At 42.1% G+C, this 26,745-nt stretch overlaps 1 protein-coding gene across 2 annotated transcripts in view; it reads left to right on the plus strand.

The window, feature by feature from the left end:
- The window catches only part of akt1 (AKT serine/threonine kinase 1), a 31,448-nt gene extending 7,403 nt beyond the window's left edge, over positions 1–24,045 (plus strand). For both annotated transcript variants that reach the window (XM_011490458.3, XM_004082356.4), the window contains exons 3-14: positions 9,414–9,542; positions 10,492–10,603; positions 10,905–11,031; positions 11,506–11,637; positions 11,749–11,814; positions 13,561–13,629; positions 13,736–13,861; positions 15,176–15,304; positions 18,035–18,249; positions 19,027–19,114; positions 19,579–19,681; positions 22,234–24,045. In XM_011490458.3, coding sequence (XP_011488760.1) covers positions 9,414–9,542; positions 10,492–10,603; positions 10,905–11,031; positions 11,506–11,637; positions 11,749–11,814; positions 13,561–13,629; positions 13,736–13,861; positions 15,176–15,304; positions 18,035–18,249; positions 19,027–19,114; positions 19,579–19,681; positions 22,234–22,313 — 1,376 coding nt within the window. In that variant the 3' untranslated portion in view covers positions 22,314–24,045. The remainder of the gene's footprint in view (positions 1–9,413; positions 9,543–10,491; positions 10,604–10,904; positions 11,032–11,505; positions 11,638–11,748; positions 11,815–13,560; positions 13,630–13,735; positions 13,862–15,175; positions 15,305–18,034; positions 18,250–19,026; positions 19,115–19,578; positions 19,682–22,233) is intronic.
- Positions 24,046–26,745: the final 2,700 nt, after the last annotated feature.

A 26,745-nucleotide genomic window follows, 5' to 3' on the forward strand; every position in this document is an offset into this window, starting at 1 on the left:
AACATTTTGTGTCTGTGTTCCATGAACCTGCTCCGTGTCAACTTTTCGTCTTCAATAAACGGGCACGTGTTGATTGTTCCGGTCGTCCTACAGGGTCGCTAAGAAAGTCGAGGTGATAGATTGATTGAGATTGATTAGTCATCTTCAGCATGCACATGCAAACCGCAAAGTGTTGTGCTTTGGTTCCTCGTTGACCAATTCTGCCGTTGCAGATCCAGATTATCAACCTTGGTAAGCTGCACTCAGTGAGATGATCTTATTTTGAAGGACAAACTTTCTTGTTTTTCATTTTGAGCCTAAAATATGTCTGGATTATGGGTAATATTTGTGTTGTTGTGATTGTCTTTGAGGCAGGCCTGTGTTGAAAGCATCTGTAGAATCTGATGCAGTGCAGTTGTGTGCACAGACCACATTTGGAGTGCAGACGCTGTAGCTTTATTGATGCCATCAAACCCAGTGGTTATGCATCCCCAAATCATGGCTCCCTTTCGGAGCGTTCAGTGTTCATACACTACAGCCTCTAGTGGTCACCGAGACAGAGTAGCATGTTATTTCTTTTGGTAAGTGTTTTGACACCCCCACCCCCCGTTTCCATCAAAGCCAGAGCACTGTCAGGCATCAAAGAAGCCGATTGTGGGTTCCCTAGTTTCCAGGGAAGCGCTGCGGCCAAAAACCCAGTGAAGCTCGACAGAACAGCGTTCGCATGTCCTCACCCTTTTCCTGGCCCTTGTTTGTTTGACTCATTTGCTCTCTGACAAGTATAAAGAGCCAGCCCCCTCGTTAGCCTAACTAAGGCCACAACAACTGTTGGATTTGGTTAGCACGCTCAGCTGGCTCCGAGTCATGAGGGGAGGTCTGGGGTGAGATGGGGAAGGAAAGAAAACGGCGTATCGGAAGAGATGGTGAAGGGCATGAGACAGAGGTTGAGCTGCATCTTTGTGGGTTTTTCATTCATTTTATCTTAGTTTTTATGCTTGCATGCTAACCAGACACATTTGTAGTTAGAGGTGGACCTTAGAAACGGATTTGCTCCACTGCTGCTCCTGTGGAGCTGCTCCTCCAAAGGAAGACCTGTTGGTGGTCCCAGTTTTAGAGCTGGGATGTTTGGGATGTTGTGTAACACCAGATATGATAGACAACACAAACATCCATATTCAGCTTTTCCATTTTCCAGAGAAAATGTATGAAAATTAAAAAGCCTGTCAAAATAAAGTTGCAACCAAAGTTATAAAGAAAGCTACATGTTTAAAAAAAGTCAAAAAGAAAGAAAGATTTATCCAAATTTAAGTATTGTGATTTTTTTTTTTTTTTTTTAAGAAGTTAATTGATGGTGTCAAAACACTGGATAAAGGGAATCCTGTTTAAGGAATTATTAATGTTCACTTTTGTTAAAATTCTGGTTGACTAAAGTATAAATTAGTCCAAACAGACATAATGGCGAGTCTAACTTTAGAAACCAGCTGATGACCAGCAGTGGAAGTCTCAGTGGCAGTGGTAGGGAGTGGAGCTCCTGTCGGCTGCGTCCGGCAGCAGAGGGCGTCGCACTGGGAGGCCAGCCCTTAGGTCGTCAGCAAAGACCCCCTGCTCTCCGTAATGAGAAACGGCGTTCCTGCTAAATGTGGTGAAGAAGGTAAATTACTGCGGTGCAGCTGTCGGCTGGCTGGCTGGTGGGTTGGTTGGCACGGCGCTGGAACCAGCAGGCTGCGGGAGGTGGCACCTCCACTGTTCACCTCCTCTCGCAGCAAGCCCGCTGTGTGCTTACTTTTCTGTGGAGAGTCCGCCTGTCTGGCACAACTGTGGTCCCCAGCACGCCTCTGACTACGCCTCTGTCGTTCGCATGCCTGCTTTCGTTCTCTAGTTTCAGAATCTTTAGTTTCCCTTCATTCTTGTGACCAGATCCCTGATATATTTGCCATTATTTACCCAGTGGCCCACAGGCTACTCCCTTCTTGGTCCAGCCTGACTTCTTCCATATGCCCCCTCCCCTCCCGACCACCCCACCATCTTGTTGCTAGGATAACGACACCGCTGACTATTCCAGCCCATGGCGGAAGCGGCTATGAACCGGCAAAAGGCTCTCAGTCTCCGACATCAATCACATCGCTGGCTCCGCTCCCCGGTTTGAAGAGGAAACTGGAGAAAATAGATGGATGCTCAGCCGTCTGTAAGCAGAGTTGACTGCACTCTTAGATTTACTTCCTACCTGTTGACTTAAGATGTTAGCCAGTTTTTACAAGGTGGGTAGTTTGAACATTTGAATGTCTGCTGCTGGACTTGTTTCATTGCTTCAGTCTTATCCTCGTCATTTAGAGTTCATCAGGACTAATTTGCTCTAAATATTTTTTGTTTATTTGCTTTCGAGCAGCCCAGTTAACTAGTCCATTGCTTGTTTATCCAGAAAGAGGGGCAATACTCAGCTCCAGTGTAGCGAAGGGGGGGGGGCTTCCCACAGTGTCTCTATGGTAATCAGCAGGTGTCATTCACCATGGAGAAGAAGTGAGGGCTTTCTTACGAGCGTGAGAAAGAGGGGCAGCCTCCATTGCATCCCAACCCCCTAACTGGAGTTTTTTTTCTTTTTCCTCCTCCTTGTTAGGGTAGCAGCAGCAGCTTTTAGTGACAGAAAGGCTTAGATTGGAGATCAGGATGACCCTTCACTGCAACTTGAGGCTGCCGCCAAATTTCCTGCCACCAGAGCCTCACTCTGTCCAGCTGTCAGGGGGAGAGGTGCCAACAATGGAGTAAGGAGGTGTCAGGAAGTAAAATTTAAAAAAGGAAGCTTAGAATAAATGCAAACTTCTTTAATAGTTTAGAATCAATTCTAGAAGTTGCTACTGCCGCATTTGGTTTAACAAGTGATTGGGCAGCATTAGGAGTCCAGATACAATCCCTGTGATTAGATGGAAGTGTGGGGCTCAGTTGTGACCCCCGGATGAGGGAGCCCCCTCTCCTCTGGAGCGGGCAGCCTGCAGCTCATTAGAATGCAGGGCACAAGGCGGCAGGCCGCAGCTGCAGCCTACAGGCAGAACCCGGCAGAAAAGGGCCAAAGGGATGGCGGGGGGCGGCTGAGGAAAAACCAACAAAAGGCGAAGCTCCCCCTCCTCCTCCTCTCCCCTCTTCCACCGCTTTGGAGTTCTAAGTCCTTAATCCTCAACCTCCGCCTAGCAAGCCCCCGTCGCCGCCCCTGTTCTCATCCGATTCTCACCACTCCAACACAAACACCCCCACACGCACAGTTGATGCAGTTACCACTGGCTCTCTTCCTCTCATCCCAAAGCATGAATGGCCAGACGGGGACAAAACCCGACAGCAGCCCTCTCAGGAAGTCCAACCACTGGGTGTAGGCTCTGAGCAGCCCGTTTGTGTTACCCTTTTAGTTTCAACTCCCTCCAAAATCTTTCAACCCTCTTGTTCTGTGAGTGTGGGGGTGTCCACTGTAGTCCTTTGCTTTAAAGACCCACTCTGATCATCTTTTGCTTTATTGTAAAAGCGTTCCCAGTGGTCTTTAAAATTGGATTATGCAGATTTTAGCCAAAATCTAAAAAAGCTCTTGTTTTATAAGAGATTGTTTCTGCTGAGTTGATCAGAAATTCACCTGAGTTGTGGGCGGGACTGTTGGCACGGATAAACCCCGCCCCCCTTTCCCTCACCCATAACTTGCTGCTCTGTTTACATGATCTCACGCTAGCTTACAGCCCCTCACACCTACATATGAATCTAGTCGTCTACAAGTAGATGCATCAGAATGGAGCAGAGCAGAAAGCTTGTGACCCACCCAGTGTGTTTTCTACATCACAAAAAAGCTTTTTTTCAAAATACCCAGAAATAAAATTTTGAGCTTAATCTTTTTTGTATGTCCTGAATTATCATAAAAATGCATCAAGATCACAATTTTAATCAGTCTGAGTCTTGATGGGGTTCTAAACAAACTCTGAAAAAGACAGTTCAATCAATCAAATCCTTGCTTTCATAGAGCACCTGTCATCAACATGCTGTAGAGCACATGGGGCTAGACAAAAAAGATTTATGTAAACATGGGTTAAAGCAAGAAAACGTCACAAAATACAATGAATTAAAAGGCCCAAAAGACCAATAGAAAGTGGAAGGACATGCTGTGGCTTATACTTTGAGCAGGAACTGTATAGATTACAAGATACTATGGGTAAGGTTTTCATTTACATTTAAAAATCTCCACAGATGTTGAAACTGTGTGAAATTAGGCGACCGAGCTGCTTTTTAAACACTACGGCCTTTCTTTTAGTGGGTCGCCAGATGAATGCTTCATGATGTGTCCCGATAGAGTCCAGAAAGCCACAGCAGCTGGGACCTGAGCATTCCTGAACTTGTCACATAGAGATGGATTGAACAGGAAGCTCCTCCGAAACAGCCACTAACATCCACAACTCCCTCTCTCTTCTCCATCTTCTTAAAGACTTAACCCCCCCCCCCTGCCCGCCCTATTTCTTTCTTTATAAGACTGAAAAGTTTTACCCTTTTCGTCTCCTCAAGTTGACTTGCCAGCAGCTGCATCGATGAAGGCCTTCATTTAGTTTTAAATCCCTCAGGCCTTTCTTTACTTGCGAGGCCATTTAAGGTGAAGCGGTAAAAAATGATGTTGCTTTTTTTTTTTTTTTTTTTTTTTTTTTTAGGAGTGCCTTTACAGATGTGAATCTAGGTGTAGCTAAGCACACGCTGCCTGCAATTTGATCAAACACGCAATAACAGGAAGATGCCCCACCTGGTACAGCTGTGCCTAAACTCGATGCACCTGTTGCGTGAGTGGTTTTTTTTTTTTTGTTTTGGGGGTAAAAAGGGCATAGCAGTTGCATGCTGGGAGCTGTCCGCACACGGGTCTGTGCAGCAGTTGGCAAATAAAGATGAATTCTGTTGTGTTTGGCAGCCGTTCTTTGTTCATTATTTTCCACTTTGCCCAGCACACATCCCAGCCCTCAGCAGCTGCTTGTCATGTAAAGACACTCCATCAGGCCCTGACAACCCCTCCCACACACACACACACAGAGTGTGCAACGCTTCATACACTCTCAACATACGCTCACACCCACCCCTCTCCACTCGAAGTCCTACGTATGTGGGAGACATATGTAGGGATCTGTCTCACTAGCGCTCATTTCAGCCTAACATTTTGCACTCATGCATGCTTTTCTCATCCCCTCCAGTTCTTTCATCACTCAAACTTGAGTCACACCAGTCCTATTACACCTCCCTCCCTTTTTTTTCTTTTTAAGCTGAGTCGAGCCACTCGTCTGCCAAAACGGTTTCGTTGAAAAACCTTCTTCTACTGCGACTCATAACTCAGCGGATTTTCTTGGCGTGTGTGCGTGCGTCTCGGTCAGACACTCAAAGCAGGTTTTCATATCTGGGTTGTGGTCAGCCGGTCTGCTGGCCACTTTCCTGTTTTTGAAGAACTTGTTGACATCAAAAGGGGGTTAGTTTACTGGAACTCAGATGAACCAACTTAAAAGCAGAAGCCTCTCCTGTGTTGTTAAAAGGCTCTTTGTCCTTTTATCAGATGCGTCTTCTGTATTGTTTTCTCTACACAGGATGCATTTGGGGAATTACCCTGCAAAACACTCAACTTTAAAAAGGGCTGCAGTGTAATTAACCTTTTTTTCCTCCTTCTAAATATCCTATTTAACTCATTTCAATAGTGATTATATTAGGAAAATAAACGTTCTGCAGTAAATATTTGTCTACCGAGTCCTTCTTAGCGATTACACATTAGTTCCCTTGCATGCTTTTCACTTGTCAGCAGTGCAATTTTGCGTGCATGTCTGTAACCACAGTCCCTCCACTGATGATGCTTTTGTAAACTGTTTAAAAGATGCGAAAGGCCCAGCTGCGAGTTTCACTTTCTCAACATGGCCGGGCTTAATAAAAGCTACCGTGCGGAAAGTACGGCTGAATCAAAGTGGAAGAGGAAATGAGTGTCAATAGGAAGCTGACAAGGGTCATCTTTGTTGTTTCTGCTCAGCCCAGACGGCGGTGTGGTGGAGACATTCATTTGCAGACAAGCGGATATAACTGCTTCCACTGTTGTCACAGATGAGGAAGTCGCTGTGTCCTCCTGTCTAGAAGGAGTGTGTACTAGTTAAGGAAGTTGCAGGGAAATTATTTTTTAGTCCTCTGATAAAATGTGTCATAATCAACAGCTTCAATGTGTTTTTTTTTGTCACCGATTGTTGAAATCTTGCTCATGATATTTCAGTAGTGTGGGAGTGGGGGGGGGGGGGGGGGGTTTGCATCTGGCATTCCTTCGTGTGCTTGTTTACCATTTTCAAGTATCAGCAGCAGCTATGCACTCTCACCTCACTCGATATTACAATTCGGCATGGTGACAATATTTGGAAGACTAGTGACTTAGAATGCTGGACCGGTTTGATCACTGGCATCCATGTGACCTAGCCTCCCCCCCGGTGCAGCAGAATTTCTCAAAATGCAGCACATGCCAATGCCTTGAGCCGCTGCGTCACACATTACCACCCATGCTGCTCCTCTGGTGCGTCAGCGGCGCTGGCAGGGAGCACTCCTAACCTTCCAAGCTGAGTGCTGACGTCATTTGTTACACACATGGCACGTACGGCCCTCATGGCATTGCCGAAGCTGGATTTGCACAGAAGGCCTCACGCGGAGCGCCGTTTCTAGATCTTAACGTTGTACGGTGCATGACAGTCTGGAAATGATTTGCTGCATTCCGAAACCCTCACGTTGGAAACTTCGCTGGAGTTTGTGCAGCAGAGATGAGGGTGAACGCCGGACCTCCGGCTCATGTCAAGGTGTCAAGTAAGGGTCTCATTATGCTGTCTCCACATTGTGCACATACTGTCCTCAGCGTTAGCTGGCTCCGGACTGTGGTGGAGGGGGGAGGAATATGGGTCAGCCAAAACCTGATCACAGAGAGAGGCACCAGCTGGGGCCCTGCAGAGGAAAACGAGGCTCGCTACCAGAGGTCTCGGGGGACATTCTGGCTTTATATTCAGGCATCTTATGTTTGTTAAGGACGCTCTTGATTTACCGCCCAGCTGTGCAACCACTTCTTAAATCTCAACTCGCACTCTTGAATACTCATATTTGCTGTTAAAGATAGGCAACAAGCAGGATGGCGTTGAGTGGAGAGCTCCTTGTTGCTTTTGCCAATTAGTTCCATGATGATTTTCTTGCAGTGCAGGATGAATTTCTTAACTTTATTTCATTTTATTTTATTTTATGTATTCAAAGCTTTTGGCTGGGGAAAGAATAGGAAAAACCTTGTTCACGATACCAGACACAAACCTGACATGCATGAAAGGTAAACTAAGGACAGCTCTGGATTCTACACAGGAAGCTGTTTATTTGACGTGGACCCCCCACCCCCCCGCCCACAATGCTGTGCAACAACAATACCAACCACAGTACAAACCACTGTGTAGACTTAAAGGAAATCCACTCAAAGAAATCCAGCTGGGCAATGAATTGAAAATGAAAATGTTAACAGTTATCTCCAACTCAGATCCTTTCTGTTTCATTTACTCATGCCTATTTTTTTAAAATGTATTTTATTAATGCGCCACTGACATTTTACAAATCTAAAGGATTAACTTGTTGTGTGATTTTTCTGCTGTGCCTTTCGTTTTGACCAGGAGAGCCACAAACAGGATGTCCTGTCATAATGCACTGCTTGTGTGATCCCCTAATGGGCAAAGAAATGTAGAATGGAAGCAGGAAAGGCAGATGGATAATCTGGAGGTGAAAAGTGAAGTTCAGCCCGTCTTACTAATTCATGTGATTTCTTTAAATATTTAAAATCTATATACAAGTGGATGAGCTCCAAACCAAAGGGATGTCAGTTACTGCATCGTGCTACGAAATGCCAGATTTTTCCATTATTCAGAAGTGTGTTAATCAAAAGTTCATATTGACAGATCTTCAGTGTCAGTTTACACGCCTGTACCCCATCTTTCTATCACTCCACGCTTCTGCGTTCGAAGAAATGGGGCAATTAAGGACAGCTTGGTGCTGCTCTGCAGGGGGTTAATATGCAACTCCGTAATTAAAAACAAATTACAGTTTTCCAGTATAAATACTCAAGTTCCACACCACTGTGTGCTATTGCCTTGTTATGATATGTAAGCATATTTTGTTCTCCATTTGCGCAACATCTGGTACAACATTTCCTAAGGCATCTCTGGAATAAATGGATTTTTTTTGCTTCCTTAAGAGAGATTAATTTGTGTGATGCAAGTATCTTTACATGAATGAGATGGACATGCGTGGCTTAAGGTTATGGTCGCAGTTTGGAGGTTAGACGTTCTAAGAAATTTTTGAAAAAAGTTTCAGTTTTAGCAAATTTGGGCATAAAAGTAAATGCAGTACTGGGTACCTTAGCTCAAACATTGCTTTTTATAATGGATGAAATACGAACAAAAATAAAGAAAAAGCCTGTGTTAGGCAGGAATTTTCACTTTAAAGTCCCACTTCGATCATCTTTTGTTCTTTTTTTCAAGGAATTCCCAGTGGTGTTTTAACAATGATTGTGCCGTTTTTAGCCGAAAAAAAAAAAAATGGTGTTTTCGAGGACAAAGTTTCCCAACCCTGTCCTCTGGGGACACTACTCATACCTTGCTCATAGTTTCTGCAGAGCGGCAGTAGTTCATTTGAAATTTGCCTCCGAGTTGTGAGTGGGACTCTTGGAGCTTAGCAACCACACCTCCCCTTCCTGTCACCCATAACTGAGAGCTTACAGCCCCTCAGACCCCCAACCTAGCATTACCGATGCAACAAAAATGGTGACCAATATAGGCGCTATCCAGAAATACACTTTTGAGTCAGATGCCAGCTTGGATGAGGATAATAAAGACGTCTATTTGTCTGAAAGTAGATGCATCAGATGGAGCAGAGCAATGAGCTTGTGGTCCTCCCAGGGTATTTTATACATCACATTTTTCTGTCTGCTCTTTAATCACAACGATTCAAATAAAGAAATACTCAGAAATGCAATTTTTAATCTCAATTTTCTTTATCTGTGTCCTCCATCATTAAAAAATGCAGCAAGAGCGTGTTAAAAACGCAATTTTCCTCAAAGTGGGTCCTTAAATGATTTCTAAATTGCAAATGGGTGCATAAATTAAATGGTTGCAGGTGTGAAGAAAGATTTTTACCCATCAGATGACCTACACTTCATAAAAAGACATTGACCTCCTCTGGTCATTTTAACCTACAAACAGTACAGCGATTAAAAGAAGCTGCTGTTCTGGGAAGTTAAAATAAAACTGTTTGCATGTATCACTGAACCCCAAAATTTAGAATGCACGTTCATTTGTGTTTGTTTTTTCTCAGTTTGTTTGTGCCGGAAAAAATCTTTCCATTTGTCACAAGTTGTTTATTTTTGCCTCTTCTTGTCAATATCTTTCTCATCTTAGGAGAGTATATAAAGACCTGGAGGCCAAGGTATTTTCTCCTGAAGAGTGATGGTACTTTTATTGGTTACAAAGAGCGACCTCAAGATGTGGACCAGCTGGAAACCCCCTTAAATAACTTCTCTGTAGCACGTGAGTATCTACTTCAAAAAAAAAAAAAGGGGGGTGGGGACTCCTCCCTTTTTTTTAGCCCTTGTTTCACCTTTTTCTTTTTATATTTTGCCTGAACTGTAACTTTGTAGTGCTCATGTTTTTGAAGAAAATGATACAATGCTGAACAAGATGCTCACGGATTTCCATCTTCATATCAGAAAGTTGCTGTGATAAGCTGTGCATATGACTGAACACAGCAATTAGACGCCACACTGTTTGCTTTAACGAAATGCTTCCTCTCTGGCGCTTTTGAGTTATCGAGGCCATTAGCCGCCTGATTTCAGTTATTAATCCTGTGTTGAGGCTGTTGTCTTCATCAGTGGGGATTTGGGTTTCTGTCTCTACTGCGACCCCAAAACAGAGGACACATGGTGCGTCACAGCTGACGGGGCGGCTGCAGCTGGATTACATATACACGCTGATGGAGCCATGTTGGATCTCTGCGGTGGTCTCATGGTCTTCCATCTATCAGAAAAGAGGCCATTTCCTTGTCACATCCTGACATAGATGCTGACATGTTTCATTTGGGAACAGATGTTAATAAGAGAGAAACGGCTTTCCAGACTTCAACACGTGGCACCTTTTCTGTTTGTCATCACTAATTTACATTTTGGGGAAGTCTTAACTGCTCAAATAGAAAAAAGATGTTAAGCTTTATGAAATAAAAATAAAAATGAACCATTTTCATTTGGAAAATGCAAAAAATAGTTTTTTGTTCAATTTGGATATTTAACTTAACATCTATTAAATATAGAGATGCTTTCAAAATGGGTTAAAGCTAATCTACACAAAGGCACCTGTTTTTCTCCAAGCTGGCGGACAGTGTCTCTTAGAGTGGCAATAAAGATAAATGGCGATAACTGTTGGTTTGTCTCTTTCCTACACGCTTCTCTTCATCTCCCTCCTCACTCTCCCTGGCTGTGGTCAGAGTGCCAGCTGATGAAGACGGAGCGTCCCAAGGCCAACACATTTATCATCCGCTGCCTGCAGTGGACCACTGTCATCGAGCGCACCTTCCACGTGGAGACCCCTGAGGAGAGGCAAGTGACAAGCAAACATGTCCGCTTCCTCGCAGAACTGCGGAAGGCAAATAATTCAAACGGAGAGGATGCACTGAAAGCAGCTGCAGGAATTAATAGCCGCTTTAAAGTGAGGTATGCACAAAATATGTGCACTTAATCATTGCTGTGCTCCAGCGCAAGGTCCACTGGCTTTTGGCAGAGCTCACTCTTGAAATTGCCTTCCTGTTGATAAGAAGACAATTACGTGATTGGGCTGCTGGGCTCGCATGGTGGAAAATGGGCTGATGTAATCTGTCCTTGCTGCCTGTGTCTCTCTCAGGGAAGAATGGACCAAAGCCATCCAGGCAGTTGCTGAAGGCCTCCAGAAACAAGAAGAAGAGATGATGGATTCCTCTCCAGACCCCATGGACATGGAGGTCTACCTGACCAAACCCAGACAGAAAGTGGTACGGACATGTTTACACTGTTAGTAAGACATCTGTTCTTTCCATGCCAAACAGGGATTTACAGCAATCATCTTCCTCTTCTCCCAATTTCATGCTTTATTTGCAAAAATCTAGCTTTCTAGTTTACAACCTCCTTCTAGCCTTCTTTACCAAACATCACGGGTGGCTTAGCACCAGATACCATGTCCACAACCCCCACATGTGTCGCCACATAAAGGTCTAAGGCCACGGGATTGGGTGTCCCCCACACAACCATTTTCTGCATTCTCCTTGGTACCTGGGTCAGAGGTTAACAGAGACACAACTACATATAGGCCAAACCATTAGTGGAATGGAAATTCGTCAGTGCATAAAAGGGTATCTAAAATGCTTCACTGTTGTTGTCAGTGGGATTGAGTGTCCTCACTAGTTAGAGCTTAGGTTTGTTAATGTTCCTGCTTGTAACCAGATCCCCCTTCTGTTTTGCCCCCCCAGACTATGCACGACTTTGAATACCTCAAACTCCTGGGAAAAGGCACTTTTGGCAAAGTTATTCTGGTAAAGGAGAAGGCCACAGGACGCTACTATGCCATGAAGATCCTAAAGAAGGAGGTGATCGTAGCAAAAGTGAGTAGCCGCCAGCAAATTGAGAGGAATTAGGATGTTGTTGAGCAACGACTGATACTGAAAGCTGTTTTAAGAGTTACACAATCTTTTTGCCTTTTTTTTTGCCCCCAGGATGAAGTTGCGCACACGCTGACGGAAAACAGAGTCCTCCAGAATTCAAAGCATCCGTTCTTAACAGTAAGGATTTCTTCCATGAAGCTAAGCCAAACATATTCTAACCATAAATTCTCAGGACTTCTGCAGCCCAAATCAGCATCATCCTAATTGTAACTCCACCTAACTCAGTGCTTCTCAAATAGTGGGGCGCGATGCGATGCCGGGGGGGGCGCAATAGTGGCGGTTTTAGGCACAGGTAATACGGGCAATTGCCCGGGGCGCAAATTTAACGGGGGGTCGGTGGTGACAGCGGCTCAGTGCTTGGAAAAAAATTTGCGCCACCATTGGTTTAATATTATCTGTTCTATCACAGAGTTTATAACAGCCTGAAACCTGTGAACTGCCGTCCGTGCAGCTGCTCCTGTCTCCTGTCACACGCAGCTCGAATGATGGGGAGGGGTAGTGGGCTCAGGCTGCCAGGTGAAACGACACAGCCTCTATTGCGCAACACCAGGATCTTCGCATGCCTTTAGATTATTATTAGATTAATAATGTCATTCTTTATTAACTATTGTAGACATTTTGATGACGTCTTTATTGTCCAAGAATGTATTTTTTGTCTGCCTGTGGTTTTGTTGGTGTCAGTATTTGGCATAAAGACAGCAGGTAATGCAGGAAAACAGCTGCACTTTATGAAATCATAAATAAACAATCCATCATTTAGAAAATAAATCAGCACAATGTTTTTTTTCTATTTATTCAGACTAAAACGTTAAATATATTGGTGCTGCTGTGTTAATGTTTCAGATCAATTTACATTTAATATTATTTATTGATTGAATTATTTTTCTCAGCATCAAATGGTTCAGTTGGTCAAAAATGTTTCTAGTTTAAATAAGGACTGACAGTTTTCTTTATTTCAAGCACTTTAAGCTTCTTTTTTGTTTTGGACTATAACAGCGTTTCTCTGTGGCTAAATAAAGTTGATATTTGTTAAGTGGATTTATATTGCTTTTTTTCTTAATGTTAGTAGATATAATTTTAGCATTCTTACACTATTGTTATAGATAATAAACTAATATCTTGTCACCGCGGTGAGTGGGGGGTGCGAAACATTTTCTTTTTCCTGGGGGGGGCCTTGCAAAAAATAATTGAGAAGCACTGACCTAACTGTAAAGGGTTAACCACCCTTTTTAAAAAAAAAAGGAAACATAGATGGGTTTTTGTGTTTTACTTTAAGTGGTATATGTAGAAAACATAGCATAGCATAGGAGAAAAAAAGTGTTGCTGTTTACCTGGCAATCACACCAAAAACGCACCGAAACCCAAAGCGAAAACATGGTAAATGCTGACTACAGTGGTCTCTCGCTGTATCGCAGTTCCTCTTTAAAGGTCTCGCTGTTTTTCGGATTTTCTAAGTCTAACTTTTTACAGCGCCCTGTACTCTGCATCCTGATTGGATGTCACCCTTGTCAATCAGTCTTTTCCATGCCATGTCTCCTGTACAGAATCCGTTCAGCTCACCACATTTACATAAATTTTTGATCAGGAGCAGATGTTTTCATTCTATAATACTGGATTATTTTTATACAAAGGTTTAAACTTGGTTTAAACAACAGGGAAAAGTGTGCAAATGTTCATGTTTGCCTGAGAAAAGTGTATAGTGTGCAGTTAGGGGTTTTACAGCCTTAAAACATCTATAATGCTATTTCCATATTTTACCTATCGCGTGTTTTTTATGCACTATATCCCCCATGATAAACGTACTGAAAATTGCTTAATAAAAACCAAAATATGACAAGTACATAATAAAAATTGTTGTTGCAGGGCCTGAAGTACTCCTTCCAGACACACGACCGTCTGTGTTTTGTCATGGAGTATGCAAACGGTGGCGAGGTAAACTTTTTTTTTTTTTTTTTTTAAACATTTGCCAAAGTTAAAATCAGTACTTTTGGTGTGGACTTTAGCCTCCCTGTGGTTAACGCCCTCCGTTCTCCTTCAGCTTTTCTTCCATCTGTCACGAGATCGGGTATTCTCAGAGGAACGGGCTCGGTTCTATGGCGCAGAGATTGTTTCAGCGCTGGACTACCTGCACGCCGAGAGAAACGTGGTTTATCGAGATTTAAAGGTAGGTGGGGAAATGCGCGATCGCCTCATCCAAGCCTCCGTGGAGTCTCACCCCTTTCCCTTCATTCATCCCTTTCCTGCCTGGACATAAATGGGATTTATTTCTTTCCAAACAGTCGGCGTGGGTTTATTGATCTGCCTCCCCTAGATCCCCCCTAAGACCTTGCTGCAGCTGGAAGCGAGCTTAGTCTGTACAGCACTGCCGAAATACCCACCAATGCTTTCTAACCGCCCACACTTAGCAATATTTTTCAAATGGATATTTCTTGGTAGGTGACTATCTTTGCACTGTGTTCCTAATAAATGCCAAATGTATGTTTTTGCTGCAGAAAAGCAGTTTTTAAGGCACAATAAAAAAAAAACAACAATCACGTCACAGTGAATGAAAATTTCGGCGGCCTCATTAGCTTGAGCTCTAAAGATAAACGGGGGACGTGTTATGTGAAAATTACACCAGCAATGGATGCTGCTGATTGATGGTGTGTGTTGGGGTTTGGGTTATCAGTGCTGCAGTGAGGTTCTGTAGCCGTACAACACTTCCTGCTGATAAAACTATAGCAGCCAGGTCAGCACAGCACATTTTCTCTCTTTCTCCTTCCCTCTCTCCCTCCTTCTTTCCCTTGGGTTTATGAGGCAGGATTCCAGCCTGCTAGGGTTCTCTTGAAAATGCGAGGGTAGCAGGATTGGAGGATGTGCTGACTCTGGCCTGGCGCCGCTAGCCACGTGTGAGATACAGCTGTCAGGTGACTTGGACTGAAAAAGCGGGATGGCGAGGGGAGCCGTGCAACCTCAGATTGTGACACTGCCTGATGCATCTCATTTCGGCAATTACTCTAAATTTGTTGTGGCCAAGTACTCTGTCATCTACTCAAATTTGCTTCAAAAAATAAACAAAACACAACTTTGTGTAGGTCAAGATAACATCTGCAGTGTTATAGAAAAAAACATTTAAGACTAGAAAGGATAAGAAGGACATGTAGGGATTTTTCTCCAACCTGTAGCTGTTGGGGACCCCCCAGCAAGTACCCACAGAGATCGAACCAATGAAAAGAAATCTCTCCTAAAAGTCCAAGGCCTCAGTTCTGTTTCCTTCTTTCGACATACAAGCCCGAATATGTTTTTGTCAAACTTGTTACTGTGAACTATGATTAAATAACCTTTGCTAAGCACAGCAGTGGGGACATTATGATTAGGCACATTTTGCAACAAGACCTACAGATAATGAGTGAACTATTAAAAAAAATGTTCCTTAAGGAGTTGATGTCAATATATTGCAATTTTTAACTGGGGTTCCTTTTCCTTTGTTTTTTCTTAGCTGGAAAACCTCATGCTGGACAAAGACGGACACATAAAGATTACAGACTTTGGCCTGTGTAAGGAGGGAATCAAAGACGGTGCAACCATGAAAACCTTCTGTGGGACACCGGAGTACCTTGCACCCGAGGTAAGCGCAGGAAAGCATTTTTCTAAAAGCCAGTTGTCCGATCTCACTTGGACCTAAAAGAAAAACCGAACACTGTAGAGGTTTTGGTCGGGGACCATTTTATTTAGAATAGTTGTTCCCACACACCAAACCCGCTCTGCTTAATATTCAGCAACCAGCTGACTACATGGCGCAAGGATGTAGCAAATAAAGTTGCTTAAATGGTGGATTCACGCTTATTAATGTATGTGGAACATTTTATTCTGTTTTTTTTTTTTTGCATTTATCCGTTGCACCTTAAAAGTTGCACGAGGCTGAAGTTGGCGTCTATTTCACAGAGGATGAACTGCTAAGTTGTTTTGGTTTTCAGAGAAAAATCTTTAGATTAGCTGCTCCTGAAGCACGATTGGCATTCGCTTTTGGAAAGCCGACCCCCTCGACACATGTGACATCTCCAGATCTCGCATAAAAAGGCAGCACGTGTCGTTGCACATCAATAGATTTGACAATTTAACCGAAAGAGCAGCTGTCCGAAAATGCCTTTCTAATCTCCAGCTGAAGTTAAGTTAATGAGTACTTTGCGTGCCCAGGGCAGGGTAGCCTGCTCTCGTCTTTGCTCTAAGGGGTGTGGCTGCTCCCAGTTGCGTGCAGGTATGGGGTGTGCTGTGTAACTCGATCCTTCACTTTAAGTGTACATGTGTTTGTTGCTCCCTTTTGCCTGCTGTTGTAAAAATGCTTCAGGAAGGAGAGCGTCTGTATTGACACAGTTGTTGCATTGTTGCTTTTAAACTGCATTTGGCAGTTCGGGGTTGGGAGGAGGAGGAGTGATAGCCTGGCAGCACCTGAGGAAATGCGAGCTTCCACTTCTGGAAGATGGAGGGCGTTTGAAAGAGACCACAATGGCTGCAACTGTTGTGTGGTACCAGGTTGCAGAGCCTGATGCTGCTTTGGATGCCTCACCTGACCCCAGCTTACTCAGAGCTGGTATGAGCTCCACAGCGCTTCAGGCCGCTACGTTTTTCTCCTTCAGGAAGCAGACTGACATCCTTCTCAGCACAGTTTTTAAACCTTCTCACCTGGAAAAAAACTACACTTGTTTTTCCATATTTGTGTCAACCTGCTCCTCTCCGAAGAGTTGCAGGGCTCGAAACGGCTCCTAAACTCAGCATCGCGGCAGAGGGTGTTGCCGCGGTAACGGGGTCGCTGGTGAGCGTCTCCATGGAGTGCGGGCCAGGCAGTGTTACAGGTTGTTCTGCAGTAAACAATGACCTTGTTGTGTATGTGTGTGTGTGTGTGCTGCACAGGAATGTTGTAACGTCTGGGAATATTCCACCCAGAGCTGCTGAGAGAAAAGGAGGGGGGGGGGGGGGGGGGGGGGGGCAGGCTGGATCTGCAGCAGCCTGACCAGAGTGTCTCTAGAGTGAGGAGTGAGACAAATTCACTTAGTCACTTTTATGAAGCACTTCCAGAAGAAAACCATTATTGGCTGAGGGAATTGGCTGTTGGGCGAACATCCACAAAATAAGAAAAGTTGATGTGTTTAATTTAGCCACCAGCGCTGCTCTGGATTCACCAGCTTGAAAGATTAATGACGTCCAGCGTAGAACTTCTGTAAGCAGAAGAAAATGCAGTATAAGAATTGAAGCAGCAAGTGTCCCTTTCATCCTGTCCTCCCTTTCCCTCCTGCATATCTACTCCTCCGAGGTGCTGTAACTGCATTAGTTCAGGGCTGGGGGCCGGATCCGACTGGCTCAGAAGCAGCCCTGGTTACATATATGAGGGATGAGCTTGGCTCCTGCGCTCCTGGCAGCTTCACAGCTGTGGTGCTCTTCTACATATATGGGGCAGCTGCAGGCCCAGCTGTCGCACGGTGTGAATCACACGACAGCAGTGCTGGAAATAGAGACAACCCAGTAATCCTAGCCCTGTGCTGGCTTCACGTTACTCCCCCTCTGCCCTCCGCGATGCTCGGCGCTCACCGCAGCTCCAGGCCGAGAGCCCACGGGCGCATTCTCAAATGCACACCAGCCTTATTCCTTTTACAGGCACCTCTGTCGCCTGTTTCCCAGAAGCCCCTTTTTTCCCCCCCTCCACCCACAACCCTCTCTGTCCATATCTAAACCCTTTCTCCACCATCCGCTTTTATGTAAGTGCCTTTTCTTAGATTTGATCTATCCTGTATCAAGCCGTTGAAGGTTTAAGAGAACAGACGGTTCTCCTTGTCTTGATTTCACCTTCAACATCTGCCTGGTGAGGTAAAAACCTGTACGCGTCCCCAGAGACCTTGGAGCGCCTTCGCTCAGCTGCACATTAGACATTCAACAGGTTGTGATGTTCAGCGAGCGTAACCGTGGAGGAGTGCGTCTCGTAAGAACCGTCAACAAAAAGTGTTTTGGAAAGACTGAGACAAAATATTTTCTTTTCAGAGACTTTTACATTTTGGTTTATTTTCCTTTTTATTTTTTATTGTTGGGACACATATTTGCTTGTTTAAAGTGCACCTCTGCTGTTTGTTGGTGGATCCGTGTGTGTTTGTAAAAAAAAAAAAAAAGGCCCCTTGGTGATTAAAAATGCAACACTCCAGAGGAAACTATCTAAGACGAGATGTCAGTGGGAGCAGAAGCCATAATAGCCAAAGTTTAGTTGCCAAAGTGTTATTTTCTTTTTGCTCTAAAACACAATCATTATCAACTTGAAACGTCACAAGCTCTGCATTAAAAAACTCTTTACCCGCTCCTTCTTGTCCTGCAGGTTTTAGAAGACAACGACTACGGCCGCGCCGTGGACTGGTGGGGTCTTGGTGTGGTCATGTACGAGATGATGTGCGGCAGACTCCCCTTCTACAACCAGGACCATGAGAAACTGTTCGAGCTCATCCTCATGGAAGACATCCGTTTCCCTCGCACTCTGGGTCCTGAAGCGCGTTCCCTGCTCTCTGGTCTCCTGAAGAAAGACCCAATGCAACGGTGAGACGTCTATTGAAAACATATACAGTGGTTCCTCTGTTATCGCAGGAGTTGCGTTATAAAAATAACTCGCGATAGACAAAATCTACAAAGCTTTTCTAATGCTACGTGCACGCCGGACATGTGATGTATGATGTATGTACGTGTGTTCTTAATCATGCTTTTAGCACATGGTGTTCACACTGGACTGTCGCTACCTGATACTAGTACCTATAGTTAAAAGAGGCTTGATGTCAAATGTCAAAGTGGTCCAAAACTCGCAAATCCTGCCCCCAGGCTTTCCGATATATCAAAGACTTGGTGCGATGACAAACCGCAATTATACAATTCTCCTTCATGATCTATTATTAACCGGTTGACACTTCTATGAATGTTAAAGGACGCAATCCATACATCACAACCAAATCAGAGTCTCTGGTCAAAGTTCAACTTTTTGACTTTTTGCATGTAGAACCCAAAGATGGACTTAAAAACTTGCATAGCGCCTTGTGAAACACAAGGGTATTGAAAGGTGCATATATGCGCGTTTACATAGACTTTTTATTGGAAGTGGCCGCTTGAACGCACGTCTCTAAGGCCCAGTGTGAACATAGACAGACATGAACATTTTCACATTTAAGCTCAAACCTAAATGTGAACACAAGCACTGCTTAAAAAAATTTGCAAAAGTACAAGACCGGGGAAGATGAACAGCGTTATATTGCAGAACCACTGTAGTCTGTGCTTGATTGTTTATAGGTGAGGCTTGACATGAATCTGCTGTGCCTCTGCTTCCAGGTTAGGCGGAGGGCCGAATGATGCAAAAGAAATCATGCAGCACAAGTTCTTTGCTGGTATTATTTGGCAGGATGTCTATGAGAAGAAGGTGGGTTCCTACAAAGCAGCAGAGGTGATGTCATGTTTTTATTGTAATGTGAAGTAAATCAGAATCATTTGCAGTCAAAAGAATCGAAATTAAATGAGTTTCCTCTTAGACCTTTGGTAATGTTTGCTGGACAGCAAAGAAAGTGCAGTTTGATGTAGAGGAAGAAGAATTAAGGGACTGTAAATAACAATTATGAAGTAACAGAAGTCAAAAGATGTTTATATATTATACATATAATAACCCATGAATTGTTTTAAACATCAAGATTAATGTAAATTAAGAAAATTCAAGTAAGCGTAAAACCTTTAGGTCAAATAACTTTCAATTTTTGTATTGTGATGGATGCATACTTTAGGGATCATGACGACTACACAAGTCTGACCAACATCAGCTGACTGGCAACTGTTTCTGCTCTGACTCATGTCAGCCAATGTCCTCACATAATTGTCTCATCCCCTCCACAGCTGGTCCCACCATTTAAGCCGCAAGTTACCTCAGAGACGGATACACGATATTTTGACGAAGAGTTCACGGCACAAACCATCACTATCACACCACCTGGACAAGGTAGAAGAACCTTACAGAAATGCAACTTGGCTTCAGTTATAAACTGTAAAACAAAATCCCACTTTGGTTTTATGTGAATGTATTTTTTTGTAACAAAGCTCCTGAGCAACCAAAGACAGAATGACGATAAACTCGTCTAATTCATTCCTTTTAACACTAAAGATGAATCCTAACTCTTCTTTGCATGGCTTTTTAAATTACTGTTCCAAGAAAATATAGGTATATTCACAACGTATTCTCTTAAAGTATTCCAGTGGACTTTTAAAAAACTTTATGAGATGTCAAATTAAAGTGCCAGACGTATTCAAACTTACAAAACAGGGTACATTAAGTTTTTGCCTCTGCAGAAATGCTCCTAAAAATGTTCAAGTTAGTTCTGTATGCCCTCTACTGGAAAAGTGGCACCATTGAAGTACTGTAGATTGATGTATACAGTGAGGCAAGTCAGTCACCGATTCCACAGGTTGTCCCACTTTAAAAGAAGAGAAAGGTCTGTAATGTTCATCATACGTTCACTTCTACTGTGAGAGACGGAATGTAAAGAAAGAATCTAAGAAATTAAGTTGTTTGGTTTTAATTTTTTCATTAGTAAATCTGCATTGAAGAGACTTCTTTGAACTTCTGCATACAAGTAGACTGCATTACATTAATGAACACAGTGATGGAAAATATCAGTTGAGCTCAGAAAGTCTTAAAAGACGTAAGGGCTTATTAAAAAAAACAGGAAGATCCAAACCTACAGTTGTAATCTCTGATTTTGATCCAAGGAATTTTAATATGGAATTTTTGTCTCAAAAATCAAAGGCTTCTCAGTTGGTTGGTCATGAACAGTTTGAGAGCCATTACAACTGGAAAGAAGGATACAATCCTATTCCAGCTAATGTTTCTTCTTCTTCAGATCTGACTGGTTATTTATTAAAACAGTGCAACATTATGAAAGAGATTTTGAATAAATTATAGTTTCCCTAAAGTAAATCTAATTAAACGTCTTATGTTTTTTTTTTAAATTAAGAATACTCTTTGAAAATGTCTGACTTGGTATGAACTGGCTTTGCCCTGAGTGTCCGCCATAAGACCAGCCTGTTTCTTTCCTCCTTCTGTCCTGATTCTTTTTCTCTCTTCTAGATGTAAAAATTGTATTTTTAATTTGAAATAATAATTTTGTTGGATATCAGTTAGTGGTGTAATAGAATGGATTTCTTTATTGTTGTCAAATTTCTCCAAATGTTCAACTAAAATCCAAAGTATCGTTCAGCCAAAGTGATATTAAAAGCAATAGGCTGTAAACTAAATAGTCACTCAAAAATAAAAAAGCATCCTTTTAGCTTTTAACAAAAACACCATCTACCCACCATCACACATACTTCTCCCTTCTGCCCATAGGAGCAGCTTTTATTATCATAAAAGTTTCAGCCAAAGGATATAAACTTTTTCAGTGTTTTGGTACATCTAGTTAAAGAAATTATTTAAAACAAAATAGGCACAAACAAGCTCAGCGCGTTCTTGCGGACACGTGCTGGATTGCAATCTCTGTACAAGACCTGATGGAGGGAGGGAGGAGCGGATGGGGCGCCCGATCAGTTACGATGTGCTTCTGTTACTGATCATATCATGTAAATATATGTGCACAAACAGCAGTGAAATTAAAAAATACTGACTGTAAATAATTTTCACGTAATCCTACGTCATGGGTTTTACTTATCGCAGGTTACTTTTACAACGTAACCCCTGCAAAGAAAAGAGGGAACAACTGATATCTGGATTGGCTTAAAATGCTTATAGACCAACTGATGAATATGGTGTTTTTAATGTTTTTAACATGTACTTGTGGCATTTTTCTAATAAAAAATTAGAAAAAAAATTAGAAAAAAAAATAAAATTTTATATATATATATATATATATATATATATATATATATATATATATATATATATATATATATATATATATATATATATATATATATAAAAATAAAATTGTTTTGAATCAGGAGCATACACAACAATGCTGTTTAAAAACGCCTGTAGCTGTTGCGTAGAAGCCACAAGCTCCTGTTCTGCTCCATTCTAATGCATCCACTTGTAGACAAATAGATCCATGTACATTTTCGTTTCTCTCGTCTGAGCTGGTATATGACTTAAAACTGTACAGCTGGAGCAATCCAGCTCCAATATTTCTTGCCATTTTTGTTGTCCCGACAATGTTAGGCTAGGGATATGATGGACTATAAGCTAGTGAGAGAGCATGTAGACAGATGGATGATGGGAAGCAGGGGCGGGCTTGTTCTGTGCCAACAGTCCTGCCCACAACTCAGAGGAAAATTCATATGAACGCTCTGCAGATACCATGTCCTAACCCCCCCCCCCCCCCCCCCCCCCCCCCCCACAGTTTTTTAAATTTACAATTGCATAATCATAATTAAAAGACGACCGGGAATGTTTTTGCAATGGATCAAAAGATGATCAGAGTGGGACATAAAAGACTTAAATGTCTAATATTTGTTCTTTTGTTTCTAATATTGTCATCCTTTTTTTTTTCCTGTGAAACTCAGATGACAGTATGGAGTCCTTTGACAGTGAACGGAGACCCCACTTCCCCCAGTTCTCCTATTCTGCCAGTGGGACGGCCTAAACTCTCAAGCATTCCTCTGGTCCCACCATCTCCACCCGACTGCACTCTCCAAAGGCCGAGGCGTCAGCCGTGTCCTCTCAGTATTGTCTGCAGGAGCTCCCATTGGTTGCAACATTCACAATCTGCAAAGCTGTGTTTAATAGGAAGGAGGGGGTGCAAGTAAAAACAAAGATGCATGTGTTTGCTCTGTGCAGCTTTTTAAAACTGACCATGGAGATAACACTACCTTCCATTCCTGGCTGGCTTGTACCGAGCATTTCTACACCATAACGGATGGAGCGGGGGAATAGTTGCACAAATTAGGGTACTGCTATAAATCAAATAATCTTAATAGGTGTTTTTTATACATACAATAAAATATCAAACATTTTAAAATACAAAATAGGCATGCTGTGGACCAAAAACATCATGTGAGCAGAGAGTGAGTCTCCTTTTTTTTCTTTTGAGTGGGTGGTAAATCCATGTTCTCCCCAAGTCCTTTCAGACATTTTTTTTTTGTTTCATAATTGAATGTACCGTATCAAATAAAGTTGATTTTCCTGCATTTGTATGTGTGGTAACACATGGCTAATTTCCCTAAGACTGAAGTTTCCTCATCTGGAAAAATGTTAATTATTGTTTTTTTTTTATCACTTTCTGCCCACCCTGATGCAGTACTGATATTAGTCAGTTGTATTGTCATGCCACACCATAATTGGTCTCACAAATCAATTGTGCAATACAGTCTCGACATGAGGAATGGCACACATGTGGAAAATGCAGCACGAGTAACCATTTGACCATTGGTTGGCCTGCTGTTTGCACATCACAAAAAACCCACGGTTTCCTGTCCCACGTAGCTTTTTTTTTGTTTTGTTTTTCCCCAGCTCCCCTAAAGTAGGCGCTTCCAGAAGCCGTTTGATTATGGATGCTGTTCTGCAGACACCTCAGTTTCCTTCAGATCTCTGTGCTCAGAAACTTTTGTCCTCTGGATTTTTCTTCTATGTGCAGGACACTATTGGGTAATTTCCACCCGGTGCATATGCTGCAGCCTCAATGAGGTCACTTTAACAGAAGGCACTTCTTTAAGAATACTTTGCAAGCAACTGGGCTTCAGGGAAAACAAAACACAGGCATCTCTGTTCTGCTACTTTAGGGGATTTCTAACCCTTCAGGAGCTTCTGAGTTATTTATAAAACCAGCATGGAATAAAATGAGTTTTACTCTGCCAATGATATGCACTTTGCTGCCCCAAAATGATTGTATTAGACCCGTATTTGTATTTTGTGGTTGGTAAAGACAAAGTTTGCTTTTTTTTATATCAATTAAACACAATTTGGTTTGTTTGATTTCTTTCCATTTAAGGACAGCAGAAGAACTGTCTCTTTGAAAGGCAAACTCTTGCGTTTGAGTTTCCAACAGCACTTCAGTATTCTTAAGAAACCAGATAATCATTTCTTTCAAAACTGCCTAAATGAATGTAAAGATTTTTATATTGTTCTTAATCGTTTGCATACTTTTTTTTTTTCTGCTTTTTGAGTCTGTTTCTTACTTACTCCTATGCCTCTCCCCTTTACTATCAAATTCTGAACAATGGGAAAATTACTTTTATATTTTTTCATTGAAACTTTTTTGTACCTGCCCCACTTTTTATTCCCATGACTGATGACACCAGCTTTAGTAAACGTATACACTTTGTACACAGTTTTTACTCATTTCTTTCAAACTGATGAAATAAAAGGTCTTAAAGGTCTGCTATGTTGACTTATTTCTTACACTGAAAAAAATGTTATGGAAACGACACAAGCTGGACTTATTGTTCTTTTAGGGATTAATATGTTGGAAAAACTGTGTTGCTTATGAATCTGCCTGTGAGCACAGGATTAAGATCAGTGAAAACGGGAGTTTCGTTTGAACCTTTTTGTGATTACATCCTTAAGACAAGCTTTGTGAAATGGATGTTCCAACACTCAGCAGCTCCAACTGTGTCTTGGCTGTGTTCTCTGACTCTGTGAGGCAGCTTAGGTCCATGTCTGAGGCTCTGCAGCTGCTCCGAGATGAGGAAGGATGCTCCCCCCAGGGCCCTGGGCAGATGGTGCGGTCTCTGGAGCAGATGTTGACAGCCAGAACTCACTGTATGGTCTTTTGACCACCTGCAATGCAGACAAGCATCACTTAGCGAGCCAGAGGCCTTGGCCCAGCGCGGCCATTGCATGACAATTATCGCAACTTATCTGACTTTTGCTAGTGTTCTCAAAGCTTTTTGCAGGTCTTCCGGTGGAGGATGAATCTGCCGGTCAAAGGTTCTTGATGGGAAACTGCAGATATAACACTTGAAAATTCAGTAAAAATATTTCTTTGTCTTCAATTCTACAAGTATGACTTAAGTTGGGGTCTGTAATGTTCATCATAGATACACTTTAATCTGGCAGACAGAATGCAAGAGAAGGATCCCAAAAAATTATATTGTGTGAATTTTGAAGGGAATTATATGTATAATACAGGTGAATCAGATGCACCATTTAAAATGGTGCAAATAAATAGAAATGTTTTGGGGCTGTTTCTAGCCAGCACAAACTTTCAACTGTTTAAGGTCACTCCACCTTTAAATGCTTTTCACATAGCCACTCCTTGGTTGGTGATGTCTTTGGGATCATTGTCCTGCTGGAAGATCCACACATTTTTCAATGCTCTTAATGATGGAAAGAGGCTTTTGTTCAATGAGAATGAATGAGACCATACATTGTCTCATTCATTCTTTCCCTAATACAGATCAGTAATTTGGTTTTCTTTGCAAAAAATCATGATGTTTCCACCCCCATGCTTTACAGTGGATATGGTGATCTTAGGCAAAAATGAAAGACTTGAGATCAGTTTAAAAATCTCATCTCCAGAAAAAAACACCTCTTTTTTTGTTTAATTTACAGCCTTGAATGTTTCCGGACAAGTGAGTCAAAATCCATGTGCGTCTGATCCACCTGCTGCTGGAAGCTGACTGAAAATGCAATTTAGGTTATCAATTCTTTTACTAAACTGTAAAAGAAAGTGTAAAAAAAGCTAAAAGACATCAGAAATTTTATTATTGTCATTGTTACACCAAAAGCTTGTGACAACGAAAATCCTGGTGCTTTACAGCTGTTTAGTCAGAATAAAAAAAGGACTAGAGATATATACTTATATAAATACATACGTACACGCATTGCACATACATCATTATTGCACTTCCGCACTTCCTGAACTTCTAAATATTGCACATGATTTGGTATACAGTTGATACAAACGTTTTTTTAATATAGTATATATAATATAGTATAGTATAGTATAGTATAGATATAGTTTTTATATATAAGCTGTGTCAAAGATTTTATTGTTTAGTCCCTTGCTTGTGAATATAATGACATCTGCTGTCTTTCTAGAAGTTCACACAGCTGAACTGCTGCAAAAATGTACAGTATGTTAACACATGGAAAATGAGTTGTGTTATCATTTGCAAATAAATCTTTTACTCTGAATGGACACCTGAGGACAGTTCTGAACATTTTGGTTTAACAAGAAAAGACTAATTCAATTAATTATAGCTCTACCGCCATCTAGCGGTGATAGCCTACCTGCATGCAACTAGTTTAAAAACCCTTGTGCTGTCTTAGATGACCCCACCCTTACATTGACGTGTTGTCCCTACCATGACAAAGGTGGATAAAGGTGGAAAGATTTCATGTAATTCATGGACACCAGTGAAGATCACAAATCATTGAAGAAAAAAGGTTCAGAGCACTGTCTAGTGGGTCTAGATGACCCAACTCCCAACCTTAAAGTGCCTAGGATAGCACAAGGGTTACATCAGGTAAACGTATTTGGAAACGTGAGATAATTTGACATAATTTAAAGGCAATATCCTCACCAATGACATGTCATTTCTTTTGCCTGTTGGTTTTGTTGGCATTTAATTAAATCTGTCAAAGTTTATTGTAGTTTTAATTATTTCAAAGAAATACTGTTTGTTAAAAATTGAAATATATACTGCAATATTTGTATCTAGTAAGATAGGGGACAAAATAATATCGTTGACAGATAATCTCAAGTTTGCGATTTAAAGCAAAATGTCTCGCAATCTTTTGCACTCCTAAGTTTAATATTTAAAATGACAGGCAGTAAACACAGACATGGGACAAAGCTCGTCTATATGAATGAAGTTGACTCGCCTGTTTTAAAAACTTTTGTTCGAGGCAAACAGGTCTTGGCAGTAGTTCATTTTTGTTCATGTAAAAATTCGCACCGGTCAGAAAGCAAAAATATTTTCTAATATATTTTTATATGATTAATTACATTCTACATATGCCTTTAGGGGCATTGACTCGTTTTGCATTCTCAATTGCTGTATTTTCAGGGCCCTGAAAATCAGACAGAGTGACACATCTCGCAGTTGCCTGAGGAGGATTAAACTCGTTTGATG

The sequence above is a fragment of the Oryzias latipes genome, chromosome 22 (genome assembly GCF_002234675.1).
Source record: "Oryzias latipes chromosome 22, ASM223467v1".
Taxonomy (NCBI): Eukaryota; Metazoa; Chordata; class Actinopteri; order Beloniformes; family Adrianichthyidae; genus Oryzias; species Oryzias latipes.